The sequence below is a fragment of the Lingula anatina genome, chromosome 1 (assembly GCF_051362555.1).
Source record: "Lingula anatina isolate TDL-2025a chromosome 1, LinAna3.0, whole genome shotgun sequence".
In the NCBI taxonomy this organism is placed as follows: Eukaryota; Metazoa; Brachiopoda; class Lingulata; order Lingulida; family Lingulidae; genus Lingula; species Lingula anatina.
The window spans coordinates 70,188,821-70,213,790 of record NC_141767.1 but is presented as its reverse complement, the minus strand read 5'-3'; the positions used below and the strand labels follow the sequence as shown (position 1 = coordinate 70,213,790).

At 35.8% G+C, this 24,970-nt stretch overlaps 4 protein-coding genes across 6 annotated transcripts; all 4 read left to right on the top strand.

Annotated features, from left to right (window-relative positions):
- The first annotated feature begins 123 nt into the window (after positions 1-123).
- On the top strand, positions 124-3,131 carry LOC147764939 (Na(+)/citrate cotransporter-like). The gene is made up of 4 exons (XM_087000640.1): positions 124-1,876; positions 2,061-2,219; positions 2,448-2,563; positions 2,678-3,131. The coding sequence occupies exons 1-4, from the start codon at positions 1,760-1,762 to the stop codon at positions 3,129-3,131; spliced, it is 846 nt and encodes a 281-aa protein (XP_086856766.1). The 5' UTR covers positions 124-1,759.
- Positions 3,132-3,251: 120 nt separating this feature from the next.
- LOC147764938 (Na(+)/citrate cotransporter-like) lies at positions 3,252-6,367 on the top strand. The gene is made up of 7 exons (XM_087000639.1): positions 3,252-3,475; positions 3,823-3,963; positions 4,180-4,254; positions 4,549-4,653; positions 4,897-4,985; positions 5,374-5,492; positions 5,823-6,367. The coding sequence occupies exons 1-7, from the start codon at positions 3,252-3,254 to the stop codon at positions 6,018-6,020; spliced, it is 951 nt and encodes a 316-aa protein (XP_086856765.1). The 3' UTR covers positions 6,021-6,367.
- A 280-nt stretch (positions 6,368-6,647) lies between these two features.
- On the top strand, positions 6,648-16,546 carry LOC106173859 (solute carrier family 13 member 2). Of its 3 annotated transcripts, none has more exons than XM_087000629.1 (15): positions 6,648-6,901; positions 7,219-9,491; positions 10,662-10,820; positions 11,018-11,133; positions 11,337-11,476; positions 11,659-11,743; positions 11,951-12,166; positions 12,562-12,696; positions 12,883-12,954; positions 13,347-13,451; positions 13,610-13,707; positions 13,993-14,111; positions 14,782-14,943; positions 15,191-15,328; positions 15,655-16,546. In XM_087000629.1, exons 2-15 carry the CDS (start codon positions 9,381-9,383, stop codon positions 15,853-15,855), a joined length of 1,857 nt encoding a protein of 618 aa, XP_086856755.1. In that variant the 5' UTR covers positions 6,648-6,901; positions 7,219-9,380; the 3' UTR covers positions 15,856-16,546. The 3 variants fall into 3 exon arrangements, with proteins under 3 accessions (XP_086856755.1, XP_086856756.1, XP_086856754.1); XM_087000628.1 differs by having other exon boundaries at positions 6,653-6,810; XM_087000630.1 differs by lacking the exon at positions 13,347-13,451 and having other exon boundaries at positions 6,649-6,810.
- A 679-nt stretch (positions 16,547-17,225) lies between these two features.
- On the top strand, positions 17,226-24,913 carry LOC106173903 (Na(+)/citrate cotransporter). The gene is made up of 14 exons (XM_013555234.2): positions 17,226-17,858; positions 18,625-18,780; positions 18,987-19,102; positions 20,308-20,429; positions 20,726-20,819; positions 21,296-21,505; positions 21,756-21,884; positions 22,341-22,409; positions 22,602-22,697; positions 22,952-23,049; positions 23,299-23,417; positions 23,572-23,733; positions 24,014-24,151; positions 24,428-24,913. Exons 1-14 carry the CDS (start codon positions 17,751-17,753, stop codon positions 24,746-24,748), a joined length of 1,938 nt encoding a protein of 645 aa, XP_013410688.2. The 5' UTR covers positions 17,226-17,750; the 3' UTR covers positions 24,749-24,913.
- Positions 24,914-24,970: the final 57 nt, after the last annotated feature.

The window sequence follows — 24,970 nt, the reverse complement described above, 5'->3', positions numbered from 1 at the left end:
ATCCAGGGTTTGCTTTGTCATTAGTATGCTTGTGTGTTGTGTGGAGGGATGAAGAAGGCATAAAACTTGTTGGATTTTCAGAGAGCAGGTCACTCATGGGCATCAGGTTTTAACATAAAATAGCTTTGATTCAACATTTGTTTTGATTAAAATGGCAATAATAGCAAAACGGAGCAAATAGACAGTGCAATATACATGTAGATATCTTAGATACTTTTCATTAGAATGACCAATTATTTTTTTAAATGTTCAAATAGACATCAAGGTCTTGCAGGGGTAGAAAAATATTGAATCAGTTCCATTTTATATAAAGATAATGGACTGTTAGGAGAAAAAACAGCAGGAGTTGACCTAATGCCCCACAGGTAAGGTGCTGTCTTAGTATGACATACAATGGAGACAGTTTCATGACCTAGCACTTCATCACTTCCTGGGCAGCTTTAAAGTCCTTGATGATAAGAAGTCCAAACAGGTAAGTGGTTAATTAGGTAGGTAATTCTTAATATAAACCAAAGCAAATGGCCAGCAGATTTGCATATATGATTAAAAAATACATGTATTTTTTGTTTGTTTCATAGTGTATACATTAATGAATACAGTCAGATTGACTTTGAACTTACAGGTACATATATATACTCAAAAGTGGGAAATAGAAGTGTGCAGATAACTGGTGTGTAAAGCATTTTGTCTGGTTAAGTTTGTCAGGTGTATGTGTGGTGATGGGATTAATGTCATTTTGATCTGACTGGTGTCTTGAAGAAGATTTTAATAGAGGAAAAATTTTCTGATATATTTATCAATAATGTTTAAAAAACACTTTGCCAATGTTAAAGATGATGGTGAATGTCAAAAAATGAGATTAGTTATCAGTATTTTTGAAAGAAACCTACAGTTTTATCAGGTAATGGAGTAATTTTATATTCTTGCAAATTTGCAGCAAATTTAGGGAACATTTTCAAGAACATAAAATTCCTTCTTGATAATTTGTAGCATATAAACAGCAAGTTGACGAGTGTTTATGTAAGCCCTGATAATAAGCAGCAATATAATTTTCTGGGTGGAGAGCAACTATCATCCAGACAACTTCAAATATGTCCTATATGTTTGCAAACAAAGATTTTGGACCAAAAAACTTAGGTACCAGTGCACATTAATTGGGTCCAGGGAAGGTTTCTAGCTCACATCGAAACCACAGCTAGAATATGACAACTCCCATTTACAACATATCAAGTCACATAATCATCAAAACTAGCAAATTATTTTTTAGTCACTGTATGATTATAAATGGGCTCTATGGAGTTAAAGTGGGTCATTCAGGACACTTGTCAGTTGTTATACTGTTTTGCAGTTTCACTTGGATGTGAGGATTTTTGGAATGTTATCTACTCCAGTGATCTTGTCCATTATTAATGCAAAGTCATGTTCTTACTTATGTGTAGATGCATTTGTCGTGAATTAGCATTGAATGGACAGAATTTTGTGCAATGCAGTAATATAAGCTGCTCATGAGGAAGAGTTCAGGTTTATGTTTAAAAACTTTTTTAAAATTTTGATTTCACTTATTTTAGACTGGCTGTCACACTGCATGCTGGGATTAACAATATTTTTGCCAGCATTTGAAGAACTGTTTAATGAGCTCCTGACCACTGAGACTTTTCTGGATAAATGATAAACAAGGACATGACAAGAATAGTCTAGGAGAGGAAACAATAGACAGACAGCTCCTTCTTTCACTTTGGTATCTGCAGAAAACTTCAGAATGTCTTGTCCAAACTTTTTCAAGCAGCTATGGTGGTTCCGTAGTTCTTTGTTCCTGTTCCTCACTCCAATCATGCTCCTACCACTTCCCATTGTGGTAGCCATACAATATCCAGAGGTATGATTATTTTAGGAGGATGTCTGTTTCAACTCAGAACACAAAATGATTTTTTATTCATGCCATCTTTTTCATTACAATTGTTCTTGTGTCTCCTACAGTATATTTCTTTAAGTAATATATCTTATAAAAGATAAATTTCCTGTTTTTTCAATCTTTTTTCTGTAAATCCTTATTTACAAAGCGTTGGCGTGAAGCCAACTGTGCATATGCGTTGCTGATAATGGCGGTGTACTGGGTGACAGAAGTGATCCCATTGGCTGTCACTGCTCTTCTCCCAGTGATCCTGATGCCATTGCTAGGTGTGATGAAGTCTGAGCCACTCTGCAAAAATTATTCAAAGGTATGTGTCGTGGAATAGAGTTTGCAGCAAAAAAACCCAAAAAGAACAAGGTACTACATAAATGTATATACTCTGGATTCTCTGGTGGATGCTGTGTGAATTTTTCTGGGATTTTACTGGTTCAGGAATGACAAACTTTGACAACCAACATAGATTTATGCCAATATTGTGTCATGCATACTATTTTTGGACACATTTTGATAATAATGTCACATTATATCACACTAGGACACCATCATGTTATTTGTTGGAGGTGTTATAGTTGCAATAGCAGTTGAAAAATGGAAACTCCACAAAAGAATTGCTCTTCGAGTGTTGATGATGGTGGGAACTTCACCAAGATGGTAAGCAAGTTTTCAGTGCCTTAATTTTTTTATCCATGAAATATTTATCCATAAATTTTAAGTTATATATAAGGTCTTTACATAATTTTTCTTTAATGTTTATTTTCAATATAGGTTGATGTTGGGTTTTATGCTTCCAACTTGGTTCATGTCCATGTGGCTCAGTAACACAGCCACCACTGCCATGATGGTGCCCATTGTACAGGCAGTTCTAGATCAACTGAAAGAACATTCCTATGGAAGAATAGAAATTGCAGAGGAAAATGGTAGCAGCAGTAACTCTGCCATGGATAAAGATGATGTTGTAGAAGAAAAGACTGGAAAGAAAGTGTATCTTAATTTGCATATCTTTCTAAAACACCATACAGATACTGGATTAATTGGTGCAATGTGTAATCTTTATCTGTATTCTCTTGTTGACAAATGGAGTGTCACTCTCTCAACCAGCTCATTCTTTCTCTTTAATTCTTTCTCTTTTTCTTTCTCTCAGCAGACTTTGAGACTTGAATGTATTGTCACATACTTAACCAGTAGAAGGCTTTATTTAAAGTGTATGACATTGTTTTAGCAGTATTAGTTCATGGATTCATTTACATAATTTGTATAAAGAGATTGATGAAATGATAAATATTTTACAAAGAGATTGAGTTATGGTGTTAACACTAAAGGTTAAAGATTCAACTGGCACATGCATCGATCACTAAAAACTTTTGCTTTAAACAGAGATAGGGAGGTCGAAGTATTCACCGCTGATGGTTCAGAGGACAGAAAGCAGGACCCTGAAGTAGAGGCAGCATACAAGAAACTGTGTAAATGTCTGTGTCTGTGCGTGTGTTACTCTGCCACCATGGGGGGTATTGCCACACTCACTGGGACAGGAACAAACCTAGTCATGAAGGGACAAGTGGACATGTAAGTTTTCAGACAACCCCAGTGAAGGATTGTCCTAAAAGTGAATATTTTTTTTTATCAAAGCTGTGTCGATTTATAAATTCAATAAGTAGTTTACCCAAAACTAAATAAAATTATATATATACACACACTACATATTGCAATAAACACATTTTTTTCTCAGTCTCTCCAAAACTTCATTTTTTAAAATAAACCTGCCATTTCTTCTCCCTTTGAAATTGTCAGCTTTCTGGTTTTTCCAATTCTCTTTAAAATTGTTCATTTCTTTTGTAATAATTTTGCCAAACCTGCAATTTCCTTTCCTATTGCCAAAGGACATTCAGATAATTTGCTGTTTTCTTAACCAGATTGTTTACAAGGTATGAAGAACAGCCAGGTGTTCCAGGTGTAAACTTTAGCTCTTGGATAGTGTTTAGTTTCCCTGCCTCAGTGCTGGGTCTGCTACTGGCCTGGTGTTGGCTACAACTTATGTTCCTGGGATGTTGCAAGTAAATTAACTCTAATCACTCAGCTCTAACCTGAAAGTTACCTGAAAATTTTCCACTTTTTACTGTGAGTTCTTTTTTACTTGTTTCTAATAGAAAGGAATTACTTTTCTTGTGTTAAAGTATAGATATAGATGAAATAGTATTTGATATACTCATACAATTGACATACATTTGAGCAATTGAAAGTTGTAGATAAGACTGGTATCGTTATTGTAGGCCAGCAGGTCTAGAAGATAGGGTAAGGGTGAAAAGTATCATCCGGCGGGAATATGCCAAACTTGGACCAATATCGTATGTTTCTTTTTAAATTTTCTGCTTTTTATATTAATTGTATTTAATTACCAGTATTTATTTTCTTTTTTATTTTTTTATTTTTTGTATGTGATTGTATTTATTTGCTGCCTACTGAATGTGAGAAATCTTGCTGAATTTATTTTTGTCAGAAACATTTACCAATAATTTACAAAAGATATTTTAGATAATATTTGCACCTTTTGTCCTCAGACTCAAAAAGACACGATTACATTAATTTTAAGTCATCATTGATTTATGACAAAAAAAATTAAACATGTCTTCTCCCTCCAGGTTTCCAGAAGTGGTGGTTCTGGTTCACTTCTCCCTCCTGGCTCTCCTGTGGCTCCTGAGGCAGCCAGGGTTTATGAAAGGATGGGGGGATTTGTTCACAGAAGGGTATGTTTTTAGTTCTCAGTCATTTTTTTGTCCCAAATATGACATTGTTTTTGTGTGTTAAAGTCTCATCCTGAAATTTGGTATTGCTTTGTCAGTTTCATTTTGTCATAAAGTACTTTTCATATTTATATCACCATTTTTAATTTTATTTGCCCAATTGAAATATTCTGAAAGATCAGATAGAAGTGGTGCTTAAGAGTTATTTTAAACATTGTGCAGTAACTGTATGTATATGAATTCCAGCTATGTGTCTGGCTCAACTCCTGCCATAGCTATTGCTGTCTTACTGTTTGCGATGCCCAGTAGGAAGCCAACTTTATATACCAAAGATGGTACAGTTTTTAGGATATAATATCAAGTCTTGCGTACATTTTAATTGACAGCCTACATTTTTGTTACATATATTTGGTCATAGGCAGTAAATTTTATACTTAAAAGGTCCTTCCTCCTCACTGTGGCCATTACCTGTTTGAGTGAGTTTACTGAGCTCAAGTGATTTTGCTTGCATTACTGGATGCTGGTACTATTTTTTTCTTGGTGGTATTTTTATTCTTAAAACCCCTAATAAAAATCTAAGACAAAAATCAATCTAAAAAGTTTTGAAAAATCTGGGGTGGCCACAAAATACCATAAAAGTGCTTATTTTATGGATCATGATTTCTGACCAATATCAGTTTGTTAAACAAAGTCATAAGTAATTCAGACATTTTTATTTTCAAGACCTATCTGACCCTGCACCAGCGCCCCCTATACTCACGTGGCCTGCAGTACATGAGAAGTTGCCGTGGAGTGTAGTTCTTCTGCTAGGTGGAGGTTTTGCTCTGGCAGATGCTGCTAAGGTACATTGTGTATATACATCTGATTCATCAATTTGCCAAGTTTTTTGCTGGACAAGAATTGCACAAAATTTATCAGAGAAATATCTATGAATATATAATAAATAGCTCTTTTTTTGGCCATAGTAAGGGGTACATTGTTCATATAATTTTATTTAGATAATGCATGGTTAGAATATTACATGCTTTCCAAAATTTGCTTTTTGAACAAACATTCTTGCAATTTACTTTAATTTTAAAATAAGGATCAGTTGTGCAGTAAAGATACAGGAGGCTTATATTATTTGTTATTATTGTTTTAATTTTGCGTCCATTGCTGTTCCTCCATTGCAGGTGTCAGGTCTGTCTTCACTGATAGGAGACACTTTGACTGTGCTGAAAGGCATCCATCCCATACTTTTGGTGCTCATTATTTGCACAGTGGTTGCTGCGGCAACAGAGGTCACCAGTAATGTTGCCACGGCAACACTTACTATTCCAATCATTGGAGAGTTGGTAAGAATACAAGCATATACTATAAATGAAACTTGAGAATTGAGGTTGCTAAATTAAATATATCTACTTTTTTGTCCTGTCATATATCAGAAAAAATTCTACTTCCTTACACACTTATAGAACAAACTCTCTGAACAATGATGCATATGGCGATTTTTTCCAGTATCATTATTTTAGGTTGGGTGAAATGTGTTATAAATGATATTATGTTTCATTACATATTGTTTGGTATATGTTTCAACTAAAAGGATATACTGTATTATGTAGTAGACATTTTCATTATTTTTCAAGTCATTAGCAATGGGCTACAAATGGAAATAACTGATAAATCAGTGATAATTAATTATCTTTAATACAAGCATATAATCAATTAATATTTTATAGTATCTCTTACATTCTTGTTTTATATCCAGGCCATTGCTATAGGAGTTCACCCCTTGTACCTAATCTTCCCAGCCTCACTGGCTACCTCCTTTGCCTTCATGTTACCTGTGGCCACGCCCCCCAATGCCATTGTGTTTGCCTATGGGCATCTCCAGGTGAAAGACATGGTAAGACCACCTCCTTTGCCTTCATGTTACCTGTGGCCACGCCCCCCAATGCCATTGTGTTTGCCTATGGGCATCTCCAGGTGAAAGACATGGTAAGACCACCTCCTTTGGCTTCATGTTACCTGTGGCCATGCCCCCAATGCCATTGTGTTTGCCTATGGGCATCTCCAGGTGAAAGACATGGTAAGACCACCTCCTTTGGCTTCATGTTACCTGTGGCCACGCCCCCCAATGCCATTGTGTTTGCCTATGGGCATCTCCAGGTGAAAGACATGGTAAGATCACCTCCTTTGCCTTCATGTTACCTGTGGCCACGCCCCCAATGCCATTGTGTTTGCCTATGGGCATCTCCAGTTGAAAGACATGGTAAGACTATTATCCACTTTACCAGAGTGTTCAAGGCGAAGAATTTTTTGTGGTTTCACAGAGATGTTATAATGCATCTCTCTCAATTTCTTATTCTCTGAATATTATACATGTTGAATAATAGTGATTTCTATATATTAAAAATTGTTTTTATATGTATATTTTCATATTCTTAAAGAATCATTTACAGAATAAAAAAATACCTTCAGCCAGTTGTAACTATTAGCTATTGATTACTTTGTCATTAAAAACTATAGTATCTTTGTAGACTTAATTCTGAAATTTTAAATTTAAAAATGTGGAATTTGTTGTTTCAGGCATTAACTGGCATAGGTATGAATATAATGTGTCTGGGCATTGTGACCCTTGCAGCCAACACGTGGGGAATGGCTTTCTTTAAACTGGATCAGCTACCTCAGCTGAGAAATGACACCACACCAATGCCAATTATCAATACCACACTATCTCTGAACTGTACTGGCTTATAAGACAATACTGACTGGAGTCATCCAAGACCTCAAACATTACCTGTACCAATGTGTAGATACATTTTACATCAATGGATGTACTAGCTTTTCTCTCATTCAGTAAACAGGAGACATATGTTGTATGTGGTATAAAGGACTTTCTACCACAGCAATGTGTTTCTTCATAGTTAAACATTGTGTGTTAAATACATGCACTAATGAGCAATAAGGAATTTGCTTCCAGAATCTCCAGTGAGATTTTCAAACAAGTTGAGGTCATATTTATCTTGTTCATATTATCAGGGTTCAGGTCATCCACATGTGGGGAATCTACATTATTTCATCTTGTTTAGAAACTGTTAAAATGATGGAAGCTTATTGTAGATAAATACTGGTAGATCATCGAAATAGTAAATGCACAAAGATTATTGATAACATACCACGTGCAGTTTAAACACTTCTTTAAAATGTAGTCAGGGTTTAATTTCTGGTCTCAGGACACAACATAGTATATATTCTTTTTACAGGAAAACTTTTAATATGAATTTTTTCAAAGATATTTAGTTATATTGAAAGAAAAGTTTATGTTGTAAAGATTCATAGAATAGCTTTCTTTGTTGCCAATACATACACACCTCCTCTGCTGCTTTGCACACATTTTTGTCTTTATTTTATGAAGTCAATTGCAACACAAGTTAAGGCCCTGTATGGTTCCCAGTAAACCATGGTATTATTTTTTTTTCAAATGATGAGACTTATGTAAAGACTTATAAAATTAAGGAATATGATTTGAATTTTAAAAATGCTTTCCCTTATGCAGTGTTTGTTATCTTTCTTGATTTTTTAGTTTTTGAGAATAATTCTTATTATGTTACTTGAAGGAAGACAAACAACATATTATTATTCATTATTATCCTCATTGTATACATGTATATATACTACTCTTTGTAGATTAGTGAGCCAGCAAATGTCAAACCATGTACACATGCATTTAGTGCTCAATAAACAATATTATTATTATTATTATTATTATTATTATTATTATTATTATTATTATTATTATTATTATTATTATTATTTCAACATTAAGTTTAAGGCATGCTAGAGGTTATTTACCAAAGTACAGTGTTGACTATATATACTAGTATCTACCATATCTTTATTATAAAGGTTAATGAATCACAAATATGCAATTCTTATCTTTATAAAAGTGTTCATTTCAGTGGAACATTTGCTATAATGTTACCCAGGTATAGTGTTAAATTTGTAAATTCTGTCAAAAATGGATGAGTATAAATTGTACCAGTAGCTGTTTATGTTGATTTCATGAATGTGTTATTGACAAACATTTAGTATTCATGCAGTTACATTGATTATTCTATGAATCCTTACTGGTAATATCTAAAAAAGGCAAGTCAAAAGTATCCAATCTGGGATTTTTCTTCTCAAGAAAAAAGCAACTTTCATCCTTATGAGTAATTGATCGACCTGTCCCTGCAGGTTGCATGTTTTGTTTTGTTTTGTTTTTAATAAAATGATTTATTTCTCAGTGATTCCTGAGTCATTTACCAGTAGAATGCCGTGTTTTCCTGACATTTCAGAGCTAAACATCATTATCAGGTGCCATAACTTGGCGGGTTTTTTTTATCATTTTCAAAGTCTGAATTGGAAAATAATAAAATTTTTGGAAGACATTTTAACAAAAATATGATTATAAAGGGACATTTTCAAATGCATACAATATACCTTTTACACAGGTGTATTTAGTTCACTGCCCCCTCTGTCAGGTAGTATTTCACGGATGAGTGCCTTAAGGAAACCATTCATATTAATGTGTATGTAAATAAAGTGTGGAGAGAACACAAGGTTAAGGTTAAGACACTTAACACAAAGTCATGTGTGCCAATGCAACAGCTAGGTAATACCTTAGTAAGACTGTCCCTCATCAGCATGTATTCTAGTGAAGACAAATCAGCCATACCTGAGGACAGTTCGCTTTGACCGTTGTTTTCATGATGGGCCGTTGTAACCAGTGTTGGACTTTCCGTCAGAGCATCATAATGGTGGCCAGTCCTTTCCTTCTCCTTCCTGTGCCCATAGCTGTGTCCATTACGCATCCTGAGGTAGGCTTTAAAGTTAATTTTGATTAACTTAATTAACTTAAAAGTGACCAGAAGTTGTAATACCTGTCAATTACATGTAGAATTGTCTTTTAACAACTTGTACACAAGGACATTTATAAATATAAAATATTTAAAAAGTTTTTTGTGGCTTGTTTACCTGTAACAGTGACCAGTTTAATCCTCATGGATTAACTCCATAAAAGAAAAAAAGCATTTTTACAAGATTAATGTCATGTAATGGCCGCCGAGAGATGTTTATGTCCATACTTGATGTACAGTAAAAAGATGGTAGAAATAAAATGAATTAAAAGTTATGGTTATAGTGTGGCTGAACATGTACTCGTAGAACAGTTATATTGTAAAAAAACTAATACATGTACAACCCAGATCTTGTTTGTTACTCCAGATCCAGTCAAATTAAATAGCTGTATAGAAAGTTTTTGAAAACCTTTTGAAAATATGCTTTCATACATGTGCTTGTGGTACACTTTATTTTCTTAACACACTCTTATATCTTTGTGTGTATGTGTGTGTTTTGGGCTGACACTGAATATTTCTATTATGACAAGATTCTAGCTGCTGTTATGTTAAGACGCTACCTATGCCTGCAAATGCATAGTCTCACCTGCAGTGTCCCCTCCACTGCCTGAGCTGTCTGTGTACGTGATACTACATTTGTTTTCACAAGACACTTGTTTTGTAAAGTCACATGTGCTGAGTAGTTAGGATATTCTGTAAGCTTGTGTTTTAGATGAGGCAGAGAGTTAATTTTGAAAAAAAAAAACCTGTCCCAGTGATTATATGGGCATTTTTTTGGACAAAAACTTCCACACTGGTTTACTAATATACATTTATTCATGATATGATTTGTTCATTGTAATTACATATTTTCAAATCAACTTTAAAGAGTTAGCAATTAACCCATTTTTGTTTTAATTAACCAGTTTGAACTTTGATACAAATGAAAATAGAAATTTTCTGAGCACTTGGATCCATTTTCATTTTGAATATTTTTCATGATTACATATTGAATTATTTCAGTACTTTAATTTGTTATCAGTAGAAGTATAATCCCAGATTATCAACATTTTCTATTATAATGATATATCTAAGAAATGTTTTATTAAATTATTTCATGAATAATATACTTTTATGTAAACAATTCCCTAGCACTCCAAAGCAGGAAAATGCGCCTATTCTATGATGTTAATGGCAGTATATTGGATGACAGAAGTTATTCCGCTGTCAGTAACGGCTCTCCTTCCCGTCATCTTATTGCCTCTGCTGGGGGTCCTCCAGTCAGAAGACATCTGTGCCAACTATTTACAGGTATATACTGTATAATTAATACATTAAGAAAAGATCATTTCTATCTAAATGTTTTATGTAAGAATTTTTTATTGATAAAATTGGCATTTGAGTAAATAATTCAAAGAAAATTCATTTTAATGAGAAAATTTTGCTTAAAACATGATAATTATTATTAATTGTATAACATTTATTGTATATTTGTTCACCAATCGTAGGACACCAGCATGCTCTTTGTTGGAGGTTTAACACTTGCTGTCGCTGTCGAGACGTGGCAGTTGCACAAGAGGATCGCATTACGGGTTCTCATGTTTGTTGGATCTTCACCTAGATGGTATGCAAAATAAGAATTTCAAAGCAATTAATATAATTTTAATTTGAATATTTAGCCAAAGTAATCCATTTGTTTTATGTAGGAATTAAGGTATTTGTTAAGAATAGTATTACAGTTTGAAAGTAAAATTACAGTAATAGAATATTTCAAGTATATTGATAAGTGATTTTAATGTGAAAGTAAAAACTAAAGTAACTATTTAGGTTGATGCTGGGGTTTATGCTTGCTTCTTGGTTCCTGTCCATGTGGATCAGTAACACAGCCACCACTGCCATGATGATACCCATTGTACAGGCAGTTCTAGATCAGTTGTATGAGCATGAGCTTGCAAAGCTACAAGCAGGTAATTAATTTTATTTCATATCAGAACAATTTAAATCATAAATCAATCCATGCACTCATATCAAAACTCACTATAAACTGTAAGACATTTCTATTAGGATCAAAGGAGGCCAGCAATTAGTTCAACCTATTGTTATAGTTTGTTGTTGTTGATTGTTAACTTTTACTCACATATATTTTTAGGCATAGACAACCCTGCTCTCAGTCTGGACAGCAGTGAACAGCAGCTGTCAGCAGGAACCAGCCATGACAGCCTCAAACTGGAACTGTGTGTACTTACATCAAATTTTTTAACTTGAGTGTTTTATTAGCATAAACAAGCCTTTAGAAACCTTTAGAGTTGAAAATTTTTATTAAAGATTAACTACCTTACTATTAAAATCTTTTTTTTTTTCATTATGCAACAAAACAAAATTTGACAAATTTTTGCTTAGTTTAATTTTACTGCAGTCTCATGTATATATATCAATTGCAGGAAAGATGTAAACTGTACATCAAGTGAACCTTCCTCTGTTCAGCTTCCTTCAACACGAAGCTCTTCAACACTTCTTAGAGACCATGAGCTTGAGAAACAAAACAAGCGGATGACCAAGTGTATGCTGCTGGCTGTGGCCTATGCATCCAGTGTTGGTGGGATAGCCACTCTCACGGGAACACCCCCAAACTTGGTCATGAAGGGGCTGGTCACTAAGTAGGGGTTCTGTTTTAGCTACAGGGCCAGTAAATATAGGGTCATAGTTCACAGTGGTTAAATGTAATATTGAGAGTAATAAGTATTTTCTATATTATTGAAATTATTCTTGGGCAAATTAAGTTTAAATTACAAAAACAGAGTATTACAGACAATTCAAATGACCTTTAATACATTGTTGTTTATTCAGTTATTCTTCTTGGACATTTCAAACCTTTTTTTATTTGGTTCTGTTGCAAATTTCTCAGTGAATCTGTTGCTGATTTAGCAGTAGATAAATTTTGGACACCATGTAATTACTATGGTTTTTGTATCTGTCAAGTTATACTTGACTTAACAGCTGTGTTTGTGTCCAAGCAAATGTTTCATTCTGAGGTGTTGGATATTTTTTCCAGATTGTATGCCAAATATGGCGCAGAGGAGTCCTTGACATTGAACTTTGGCACCTGGCTGGTGTACAGTCTCCCCATTGCCATGGTAACACTGGTCCTAGCCTGGGGTTGGCTGCAGATACTGTATTTCAGGTGCAGGTAAGCAGAACAGTTATCTTACACTGGTTTTTATTTCATTATAAAGATCACTTAATTGGCAAATGGCAGTTACAGATGAATGATACTGCACATTATAAACAGAACATAGAAAGGATGTTGCGTGAATCAAATGAACAATATCCCAGCACAAGTTTTCATTTTATAATTTCTTTTGTTCACTTTCAGAATGCCTGCTGGGGGAGATGAAAGTGTCAAAGAAGTGATAAGGAAAGAATATACCAATATGGGACCAATCAGGTACCTGAGGAAAGACAAATTTTATATTAACCAATTTTTTACCCTCCATAAATTAAGTTTAATAATAAATAGACTGGAATAGGTAGATCGCAGAGGAGATGCAGTTTATTATTTTTAAATTTATTTTTATATTTGAATTACTTGAATTATAACAAATATTTTGTAAAAAAAAAGAACAGAATTATGTCAAAAGCAAATGAAATCAGAATTTTTATTTTTTATTTAAAACTTTCCGAAATGCATATTATTATTTTTAACAAAATTTGTATTTTGCTAACTACTATATCATTATATAAATTTTTTAACTTTCATTAAACTGATAAAAACTAATGTCTGTTAAAGTTGGATAAAGAACAGACAAAACCACAAGTATTCCACTTTTCATATTGTAGTTTTGCAGAGATCTTAGTTTCTATTCACTTTGGTGTGCTGGCCCTACTGTGGATTACACGAGATCCTGGATTCGCACCAGGGTGGGGAAAGTTATTCCCTGACAAGTAAGTCTCGTTTAGATCAGTTAAATGATTCTTTTTCTGTCTTTTTATAGTTTTGTTGTCTTAGTGACACAGCTACATGTAAAATAAGAATATGATACAAAATGCTGGTACAAGCTGCACCAGTATATGGAAAAATGCCTCTCTCTCTCTCCTGTCAGATATGTAACAGATGCCACCCCTGCAATGCTGATTGCCATTTCCTTATTCATGTGGCCAAGCCAGAGACCAAGGTTCCTCTGTTGCAAGGATAGAAATGGTAAGTATATGGTAAAAACTTAAAAATTTTGTCGCTTGGAAATTAATTCACATTTTAAATTGCATAAATCCATAGTGTTGATCACTATGGAAGGTCATTAATTCACTTTTGTGACAGTTGTGAACCACTTCAAATGGAAATTATTATCCAGTGTTATAATGTCCAACTTCTTTTTCAATAATATTCCATGGATATAAATGAATTTAATGAAATATTGTTTGAGTGGTAGGTGTTAAACTGTTGGTCCTTTTAAAATGTTGCAGTTTGAATATCTCATTAATTTAGATTCCAGTGAGATTTCCCCAGTTCCCTCACTTCTGGATTGGGCCACCCTGAACAGGAAGATGCCATGGAGTGTGGTCCTGCTGTTAGGTGGGGGGTTTGCCCTGGCTGATGCTGCCAAGGTAATGTTAGGTTGGGGGTTTGCCCTGGCTGATGCTGCCAAGGTAATGTTAGTTGGGGGGTTTGCCCTGGCTGATGCTGCCAAGGTAATGTTGGGTGGGGGTTTGCCCTGGCTGATGCTGCCAAGGTAATGGTGGGGGGTTTGCCCTGGCTGATGCTGCCAAGGTAATGTTGGGTGGGGGTTTGCCCTGGCTGATGCTGCCAAGGTAATGTTAGGTGGGGGGTTTGCCCTGGCTGATGCTGCCAAGGTAATGTTAGGTGGGGGGTTTGCCCTGGCTGATGCTGCCAAGGTAATGTTAGGTGGGGGGTTTGCCCTGGCTGATGCTGCCAAGGTAATGTTAGGTGGGGGGGTTTGCCCTGGCTGATGCTGCCAAGGTAATGTTAGGTGGGGGGTTTGCCCTGGCTTATACTGCCAATGTAATGTTAGGTGGGGGGTTTGCCCTGGCTGATGCTGCCAAGGTGATGTTAGGTGGGGGTTGCCCTGGTGGGTGCATGCTGCCAAGGTAACATTATTTTAATAATTATTATTTCTTACTATCTTGCAATTTATATATTATGATGTATTGAGTGTATAATCTTTATCTAAAACTTGGCCACAGTGGTGTAACCTACATATAAGTCACATAAGTGACATCTTTTTTCATTGCCATTTCTGTCTGCTCTTGATTCTAGGAGTCAGGGCTGTCCTCTTTAGTTGGCAATGCCCTCAGTACCTTTGCAGGCATACCAGCTTCTGCACTGGTGGTAATACTGGGGGCTATAGTGGCCTTCCTCACAGAAGTGACCAGTAACACTGCCACAGCCACACTTATTATACCCATACTGGGAGAACTGGTGAGTATGATATTACTGCCTTCTCATTATCAGAAATAAGATTATATACTAAATACATGCTTGGGAACTTTTAAGGGTTGTGAAAAATATATGTTAATGTTTTTTTTTTCTCCTTTTTACTATTTAAAATAATGCAAATTGTTATCTATGGTAAAATACTTTTGATAATTCTTCAAGGGGAACATATGTAACATTTTTGTTCAATTTCATTTTCTGTTACTACATCAGATACATTGTATCTTTTCAGTCCATCCAGATAGGTGTCCATCCCCTTTACCTTATATTTCCTGCCACTTTGGCCTGTTCCTTTGCCTTCATGCTACCTGTGGCCACCCCACCCAATGCTATTGTCTTCTCCTATGGGACTCTCAGAGTTAGGGATATGGTAAGCAATCTTCATTTTATCTGAATAGGTTTGTAAAAAAAAAATTAATGGATATGTTGAAAAATCTAAATGACATACTTTAACTGAATTAAGCTGCATTGATTTTCATATACTAGAACATTATAGACTGCCAATTTTGTTAATTTGATTTTTCAAGAAAATCTGTAGAGTGCATTCTGAACAGATGATCCATGGAGTAACTGATTTGCCGACTAAATATGACTGTCCTGAATGCGCTCATACAGTATTTAGAATTATTAGTCAATTAGCAATTCTGTGCATGGCTTTCAGAAGTCATCTTTGCTTCTCTGTTGTGGTACTTGCAGGTGGTTGCTGGGATAGGTATGAATATCATGTGTCTTGCGGTGGTTGCCTTGGCAACTAATACTTGGGGCTTGGCCTTCTTTAAGCTGGGAGAACCCCCACAGTGGGTTAAGGATCAGCATACAACAGTTCCAACTTCTCCAGCATTTACAGGCCTTGCCAGCACCATCTACAGTTTTCAAAACTGCACTGGCCTAACATAAAGATTATACTAATTTTCATACTGATTATTAAAGAGCATTATGGACAATTGTAGATTGTGGTGACTCACACTACAAAAAGATTTCTTCACATTTTTGATTCAGCTACATAAAAATTTTATAAACATTGATTTTTCAAAAATATTTGTAGAGTTCATTCAGAACAGATGATCCATGGACTAACTGATCTGCGGACTAAATATGGCTGTCCTGAATACGCTCATACAGTATTTTATAAAATATTCATGGATAGCTTAGTTTGCATTCAGCCAGAAATTAAGGATGGTCCCTGTTCTGTTTACACAATTTGGCTGTATCTACAGCACTCCAATATTACTGGGTACTGAGGATGTTCCAGGATGATCTCAATTTCCAGGAAAAACAACAAGAATTTATTAAAAATGTATCACATCAGATTAAAAATTGCTCACATCATGTAGATTATTTTACCAATTCCTATTATTATTATTATTATTATTTAAAATATGTTAATACATCATTAGTAATATTTTCATGTTTGAATGCATACATACAGTACAGTTTTTAAATTTAAGTTTAATTCTTGTCATCAGTTACATAATAAAGCATTCCAAACGTCATATTAATACTTTTTATGTGAGCACCCATGTTCCTTAATTGTCTGATAAATATTTTATATAAAAAGATAAAATACATGATTTTTATACCCTTCTTCTATACTTTTTTCGTTTACCATTTATTTCATAAAATTTTAATGTATGATGCTAAAGTTGCCAAACTCTTTATCGATTTCAATTCTACCGAGTATATTTCTGTATTACGTATGATGGTCCCCTGTGACAAACATTTCCTTCTCTAAAACATTGATAACACTTCCTCTGTCGACTTCTGACATGTAATACAAGATAATAGCTCGCCATCTCTTGGTACTTATCTTGTAGTCACCAAGACTTATCAGCACAATGGTGCCTCGTGGCGCCACCTGTTAACGTTTATTTTAAGGTATACTATCCGAGTTTGAATTTTCACTATTATTTTCATGTACAAGTGCATGTCCCGCAGAGCTACTTGTCTTTCCTAATTCAGACGATAAAATCCCTCAAAGAAAAATTACCTGATATCGATATTTACTTCTCAAATGTACAGGTAGACATGACAGTCTAAATTAATGTACTAAGAAGAAGACATTTTGATGTAGGCCTAAATAACTAAAATTAGAAATGGAATAAAACATCGAATCCAAGTGTTTGGATAGGTCTTGCTATGATTAGTCAGTAGGATAATTTGTTTTCTGAGGAAAATTCGATTTGTTGTAAAAATCCTGCATAGGATACCTTTAAAGAGCTTAACGTTTTGTTGTCAGTTTAGAGTTATGATAAGATAGAAACAGTATCAAATGATGATAGAAGAGACAGTGATGTCAAAGGGGGGTGTTTGCCGCCATGAAATCACTATTTTTATATTTCAGATTAGATAGAACATTTAATTATAGGGCTGTGTAAGTTAATTCAATGGAAAACGGAATTTCGTTAGCTTTTTAAGAAGCCCGTTCTAGCATTCTACGTCTCACTGCAGTAAATATAGGAAGTAGCAGTTCATCTGCACTGTTATAATAGGCCTATGTATTCAATAAAAATAAAGGCTAATTGTTATTTCAGCTCATTTTGAGGCACTCCTATCACCGTACACCTGTACTTCTACTTCAGGAGCAAAAAAATTGCTCCAAAATATGACGTGTAACGAATACAGAGATGAATTCTTTTTATTCTCGCTCTAACTCTAATCGTTAGTGGATTTGTTTTATCATGCATAAAGTTTAACATGAATTCATGGCACATTACCTGTCGGCCCAGTATTCAATTAGACGTAGCCTAGAAGTCGACATTTTATATCTTAAGAATCATTAATCTAACTCAACCATGCTGATTCTACGTGAAATATGGGATTTGCGAAAAACATGGGTTATAATAATTACTCCATTACTACTCCTGCCCCTGCCCCTTTTTCTGGGAACACCTCACTCACAGGTAAGTGGTTTTCAGAGAATTATCTAACAAAAAAGGGTATCTTAAGCTGTATTGGAACACGGTTTTGCGCTTTTGTCGTGTGCGTAGAACATTAAGGATAACGTGTGGTATCCTCGTAAATTTTTCTGCCGTCCCAAGTCTCTCAGTGTAAGACAGACACTGCACGTTTGTTTTCACAATGGACAAGGTGCCAACGACAAAAGGATGCTAATCTGTAACAGGTACAAACTAATCAATTTATTTTTTCGTTTTATAAATAATATGTTATCTAAAATCTTAAATCCACATGTTTTTAAAGTGACAGTAACGTTCCTTTGACTTTTAGCTTTTCATTTCATTAAAAATTTAATTTACGGGGGGGGGGGTAGGTCACATTTGATCGTTGAAACTTTCTACGCATTTGATAACCCCTACATAGTGAAATACTAATAATAACTCATGATTAATCATGGTAGGGTTCATAAGAACATTAAAATTCTCACTCTGGATGTTCTTATTCAAAATTAGTGTTTACGTACACCAAGGGGAGGTAGTTTGCAATGGGCTTTAAAACTGATGAAAACCAACAGTGTAAATATAACTTGAACGTGTAATCTAGAGACAACACAAAACAACAAATATCGTACACATCTAAAAAACACGTTGTCTTTACCAAATGAAAGGATTATAAAATGGTTTAAATTGAAATGAAAAAAATCACTGTTGCCTTCTGTCAAAGACATGTTTAGAAATTGTGTTTAGTCACTTGATGTCTGGTATGTTCCAGCACTCAGAAGGTTTGTGTGCCTATGTAATAATGCTGATGGCCGTCTACTGGCTTACAGAGGCCATACCCATAGCAGTGACTGCACTTATGCCAGTGGTCCTCATGCCGCTGCTAGGACTGTTGCCTTTAAAAGAAGTGGCTCCTCTTTACTTCAAGGTGACTGTCTTTACCTGATCAGATTGTATTTGTTTGTTTGTTTTTGACAAATCACCTGCTGTATTTCACATTAAACTATCAGAACGATTTTTGAAACTAGGCCTATTGGATGCTATTACGAATATTTTCCTCAACAAACTTCAACGTTACTTTTTGTTTTTAAAACCTTTATCTTATATGTCTTTTTTGCTGCTTTTTTGCTGTAGGATATTATAATGTTATTCATGGGAGGACTGTCGGTGGCCATTGCCATTGAAAAATGGAACCTGCACCAACGCATAGCTCTGAAGATTCTGGGGACAGTTGGAGCCAATCCGAGACTGTAACTATTGTAATGGCTCTTTAAAATGTTACATTTGCGCTCAGAAGCATTGGTAGAATAGCAGATTGTTTGCATAATATCGGTGTGAGGGTTGAAATATAGTTCTAGTTGGTTCCTGTTGCAGGTTTCCAGTTGGTTCCTGTTGCAGGTTCCAGGGATGTTTGAGTTACACCCAGTAATTACCATTGGCTGATGATGTTTGATCTAATTTGAATTAATTTATAGTCAGGTCCACGCTCGGCTGTCACCTTGATTGGATAGTAAACGGTTGTCGTAAAATCGCTAAAAGATATTAAAACCCGGTGCATAAACTTGAAAACCACCTAGGACAACCTCAGACTGCCACATTAATCCAATACAATGCAAAAATAAACTATAACAAGTGGTTAAAGCCTTCAAACCGAATGTCGTAAAGTCCCCATATACCTCCATAGAGACAATAAAATAGAAGAAGCTTCTGAAACAAGAAAAATCCAGTTCCAACATAATAATCGAAATAAAATACTGCCGGGCATCGGAGCGGCCTAAAACTTGGCACGCTTACCGCAAATACTGCAGGCTACATCATCCCGTCGCTCGTTTGTAAATTCCGTGCATTGCATACGCACAATCAAACCGTATATCCAAATTGCACCTCTGATGTTTGAATTGGTCCTCTCTACAATCCAATTCAGGAAATGACGTAACCGCAGAGGTCGCATTGTCCAATGGCATGGCTTCTTTTTCGTAATGGTAGGTTAGAGAGGACCAATTCAAACATCAGAGGTGCAATTTGGATATACGGTTTGATTGTGCGTATGCCATGCACGGAATTTACAAACGAGCGACGGGATGATGTAGCCTGCAGTATTTGCGGTAAGCGTGCCAAGTTTTAGGCCGCTCCGATGCCCGGCAGTATTTTATTTCGATTATTATGTTGGAACTGGATTTTTCTTGTTTCAGAAGCTTATTCTATTTTATTGTCTCTATGGAGGTATATGGGGACTTTACGACATTCGGTTTGAAGGCTTTAACCACTTGTTATAGTTTATTTTTGCGTTGTATTGGATTAATGTGGCAGTCTAAGGTTGTCCTAGGTGGTTTTCAAGTTTATGCACCGGGTTTTAATATCATTTAGCGATTTTACGACAACAGTTTACTATCCAATCAAGGTGACAGCCGAGCGTGGTCAGGTCAGTTCTGTGATAGCAGTGGTTTAATTTCAGGTTGATGCTAGGTTTCATGGCACCAACCTGGTTCTTGTCCATGTGGATCAGTAACACAGCCTCCACGGCCATGATGATACCCATTGTACAGGCAGTTCTAGACCAACTTAAAGATCATTCAGGTGGTATATTATGCCCGTATTAGTATTTGTGATGTCAGGAACTTTCTATTATCGACAGACTTTACTTTTAATTCATACAAACTAACGGTTCTATACTTTTTATCAGATCATGCAAATGCTTTTCATAGATTTTTGGACAACAAAAAACAACGTCGCACCAAACGATAATACATGTTCCTGTGTGGTTGTAAATATGTACAAATAGATGGTTGTAAATTTATATAAACCTTTTTCATACCATTATTATTATTATTATTATTATTATTATTATTATTATTAATCCGGTATATCAAAAGAAAATGAAGGCATTTTCGAGGACGCTGTCGAACATACTGAAACTGAAAATGAAGTGTTATCGGAAGGAACGACAGGACAACCAAAGGCCAGTTCGTATGTACCCATTATTAATCATTGTTATCTGTTATCAAGCAGTTGGCGTGCAAACTGGATTCACTGCTAATATATATGTATTGCGCTTCACTCGTTTGTGTTGCCTAGCACTTGTGTCTGTAGCACGAAAATTCATGCGTTAGCACTCTGTTGACAGTATCACAGCCAGTACATATCAGAACGGTCAATAGGAGTGCTAACGCATGAATTTTCGTGCTATCATGTCTGCTGAGGTGATTGCGTTGGGTTATGCAGTGGTTGGTTCAATGCGATTCCAGTAAGAGCGTTAACTAGCGTCCTTGTTCCCTTTTTGAAAGGAATCTTTAATTTGGAAATCTGGCACTCGTGGTTGCAAAGATCAGACTTCAAATGAGGTGAGATTTAAAACAAGTATACAGATTGTAAGAAAATCGCAAAGTCATACGCCATGTAATGAAGTAAGTTTATAAGTTTTATAAAATTGTAATGTTTCGTAGAGAAGATGCCGTCACTCGCACTAACTTCAACATGGTAGTCTCCAGCTCGACTGCACACCTCACAGAGATGGGAGAGGGAAATCCTGACCGTGACCACAAACAACTATGTAAATGTATGTGTATTGCTGTGGCGTACTCAGCCACAGTTGGCGGGATTGCCAGCCTGACAGGGACGCCACCTAACCTGGTCATGAAGGGACAATTGGACATGTACGTTCTAATTTTTACAGAATTCAAGTATTCTTGTATTCAAAATACGACTTTGGCTACATATTGCCATTTATGGGTTATTAAAGAAAACTGCGGAGATCAGACTGAGATAAATTGCCCAACACAAATTTTTCATCGTTTACCAATGTTTCCTTTTTCCTGAAAAGAAACGTACTTACGGGATTACGTAAGGAGACCATGCGCAGTTTGCAAAACGTGTCGGTAAGTTTGCTGCCATTATTTATTACAGAATCTTTGAAGACAATGACGACACCAATCCCATAACATTTGCCAGCTGGATGGCTTTTGCCGCGCCAACTTCTGCCATCTGTCTTCTTCTGAGCTGGATATACCTCCAACTTTTCTACTTCAGATGCAGGTATTATCAGAAAAATATAATAAACTTATTTACTGTGATATATTGATGAAAATTTTAATATATATAAAAAAGTTCTGTTGGCCACAGGACTTCTTGTAAAAATAAATCTTCTTGGGAAGGGTGTTGAGGTTTGGTTAAAAATTTTTGTATGTATAAATGGTCTATGGAAGTAGTATCGTTTACGATTATCAAATTTAGAGAAGGTTCAACAAATATTTATGAAAAAATTGTTTAAAAACGTACTTGAATACATTTTCCCAATAAATGAAGTCTGAATGTTCTGATTTTTCAAACACAGCATTTCCTAATCATATACGTAATGCATGTTTTTCGAAGCACGTATTCTAATTAAAAAAATGTCGCCGTTCTTTTTTTGTCTGCTGTCTCTGCTCTGTTCCATTGTGGCCAGTCTTGCAGTATGACTTACATTATGTCTGTGCTGTCTGTCTATTTTAGGTCTGTTAAAACAGACAGCAGCGTAAAGACAGTAATCCGAGCCCAATATAAAGACTTAGGACCGATCAGGTATTTATAACCAAATTTTTAAAAAATAGATACCGTATTTTAATAATTTGACAGCCATTTGCAATTCATTTGAAAACACATATATAAATATAATGTTTCTAAATCTTCTTGCAATTATCAAACATCCAACGTTTATATGCTATCATCAGTTTGTCATATTCTGGTGGAAGTTCTTGGTCGTTTATTCTTCAGTTTCGCTGAGGTAATGGTGTTCCTTCATTTTCTGCTGCTGGCAGTCCTATGGATAACCAGAGACTTGGCAGGATGGGGAGATTTGTTCAAAAAAGGGTACGTTGGTTTAATTTTAATTAAAAGAAGTAAAGAAAAGGGTAATATAAGTATATAGAACCTTAATCGTTTGGAAGGTCTTGTGAATAGAATAATATTCGTGTCATCCAAATGTAGCAAAACCTCAATGAAAATTTATCAGCTTTAAAAGATAATGGTGAAAAACTATATATAAAATTACAATAAAGTGCCTAGAGAGGACAACTCCGTAACGTGACAGTCTTGAGGATTTTTGCTTTTTCGCACATTTTCAGTTACGTTGGTGACGGCGTTCCCGCCATTGCAGTGACCATACTGCTCTTCATGGCGCCAAGTCACCGGCCCCGGGTCTTCTGCTGCAGGGACGCAGCCGGTAGAGAATTCTTTGTTCAATTTTAGTACGTCCAGTGTGACGAGATGCAGAGTTTCCAATGTGATAGTACTGAAGATATGCCGATCTATTGTCTGTTGTTTTATTTAAGTAAAATAAAAATTTTTATAACAGGATAACGCCTGTAAACAGTTTGTTTGTTATACGTGACAATTGTTCTATATACGTAAATACATGTTTAATATGTCGACTTTGACAAATAAATGTTTGAAGGCATCTAAACTGTTGCAGCCAGTGAAAATCCCAGTCCTCACACTGCCCTCCTCGACTGGCCTTCCGTCCACCAGAAGATGCCTTGGGGTGTTATTTTACTGCTCGGAGGGGGATTCGCAATCGCAGAAAGTGCGCAGGTAAAATTACGGCTATAGAGATAGACCTAGCTACGTACGCTTTTAAGTCCATAATACTCATATTTCGTCTCTAAGACAAAGACGTATCGCATACCTTGGTATTATTTTCTGCTATTATTTTCTTGGTAATATTCTCTGATATATCCATCTCCAGAGATCTGGCCTGTCTGTCCTGGTGGGCGGAGCGTTGGCCTCCCTGGACACCGTGTCCCCCCTGGTCCTCCTCCTCCTCATCACCACCACCGTCTGCTTCCTCACCGAGGTCGCCAGCAATACCACCATTGCTACTCTGATGATTCCTATACTTGCAGAGCTGGTGAGAATAGTTGTATCTACGAACATGTCTTTATTTATTTATTTCTTATGACAATTTTAGTGATATGGGCTATATTTGAGCACAGGCATATTTTGACTGTATTGGTTAACATCCCAGAATCTATTTATTTGCCATGTTGTAAGTACCTGTCATTAAATGATATATAACAAAGTATATAACAAATATAAGCTTCAGTGAACATCCACTTTCATGTTATTTTTAATAAGCTAGTTTAAACCTTTAAAAAGGGCCATTATTTAATTCAAAGTGCATATTACAGGCAATCAAAACTGGAGTCCACCCCATATATTTTGTGTTCCCACCAACGCTGGCTGCCTCATTTGCCTTTATGTTGCCAGTGGCAACCCCACCCAACGCTGTGGTCTTTGCTTATGGTCATCTCAAGATAAAAGACATGGTAGGTCTATCTGGCTGTAGCTGCAAAATCTTTGATGCCAGGACATGGCATTGCTGTCACTTTTACAATAAGAGTATGGATTTGAACGAAATTATGAGAGTGACATAAGCAAGCAAGATGTTGCAAGCCACAAATGGCCAGCACCGCTGCATGTTTCCCCCATCCCCAACTTTCTTAAAAGAGAAAAAAGGCATATTAAAATGTCAGTAAGACAGAAATTGCTGTGTAAACACCACTGCCCTCAGGAACACTCCCATGTTTTATTTCTCCTTCCAGATGATGACTGGTATAGGTATGAACATCTTGTGTCTGTTGGTGGTCAACCTGGCAGCTAATACATGGGGTTATGCCTACTTCAGCTTGGGCCAGCCTCCAGCCTGGGTCCAGAGTACAGCCAATACTACAGCCACTACTCTCCTCATGAATACTACCAATTCCACTATGCCTACAGCCACTACTCTCCTTCTGAATACTACCACTTCCACTATGCCTACAGCCACTACTCTCCTCATGAATACTACCACTTCCACTATGCCTATACGTACAGCCACTACTCTCCTTGTGAATATGACCACCACAGCACCTGCTGGCCCTTAGCATTATAATGATAACATATGCATTTACAAGGGCTTTCTTTTATAAAATATAAAAGTATGTCCACCTCTAATTTGGTAAGCAATTTATGCAATATAGTAACCCATGATACTGGTACAATGATGCATGTTTTTGAAGACACTGGTACAATGATGCAAGTTTTTGAAGACAAATATTTTATGGATAAACCCAAGAACATCTGAAAATAGACTTATACTATGGACC

Excerpts from the sequence above, each read along its gene's own strand:
- LOC106173903 (XM_013555234.2), top strand. The coding sequence starts at position 17,751 with ATGCTGATTCTACGTGAAATATGGGATTTGCGAAAAACATGGGTTATA. Across the intron at positions 22,410-22,601 it reads AAAGACTTAGGACCGATCAG|TTTCGCTGAGGTAATGGTGT; the intron begins GTATTTATAACC and ends TTTATTCTTCAG. Across the intron at positions 22,698-22,951 it reads GGAGATTTGTTCAAAAAAGG|TTACGTTGGTGACGGCGTTC; the intron begins GTACGTTGGTTT and ends GCACATTTTCAG.
- LOC147764939 (XM_087000640.1), top strand. The coding sequence starts at position 1,760 with ATGTCTTGTCCAAACTTTTTCAAGCAGCTATGGTGGTTCCGTAGTTCT. Across the intron at positions 1,877-2,060 it reads TAGCCATACAATATCCAGAG|CGTTGGCGTGAAGCCAACTG; the intron begins GTATGATTATTT and ends TTATTTACAAAG. Across the intron at positions 2,220-2,447 it reads TCTGCAAAAATTATTCAAAG|GACACCATCATGTTATTTGT; the intron begins GTATGTGTCGTG and ends ATATCACACTAG.
- LOC106173859 (XM_087000629.1), top strand. The coding sequence starts at position 9,381 with ATGATGGGCCGTTGTAACCAGTGTTGGACTTTCCGTCAGAGCATCATA. Across the intron at positions 11,134-11,336 it reads GTTGGATCTTCACCTAGATG|GTTGATGCTGGGGTTTATGC; the intron begins GTATGCAAAATA and ends GTAACTATTTAG. Across the intron at positions 11,477-11,658 it reads GCTTGCAAAGCTACAAGCAG|GCATAGACAACCCTGCTCTC; the intron begins GTAATTAATTTT and ends ATATATTTTTAG.
- LOC147764938 (XM_087000639.1), top strand. The coding sequence starts at position 3,252 with ATGCATCGATCACTAAAAACTTTTGCTTTAAACAGAGATAGGGAGGTC. Across the intron at positions 3,964-4,179 it reads ATGTTCCTGGGATGTTGCAA|GCCAGCAGGTCTAGAAGATA; the intron begins GTAAATTAACTC and ends TCGTTATTGTAG. Across the intron at positions 4,255-4,548 it reads GCCAAACTTGGACCAATATC|GTTTCCAGAAGTGGTGGTTC; the intron begins GTATGTTTCTTT and ends TTCTCCCTCCAG.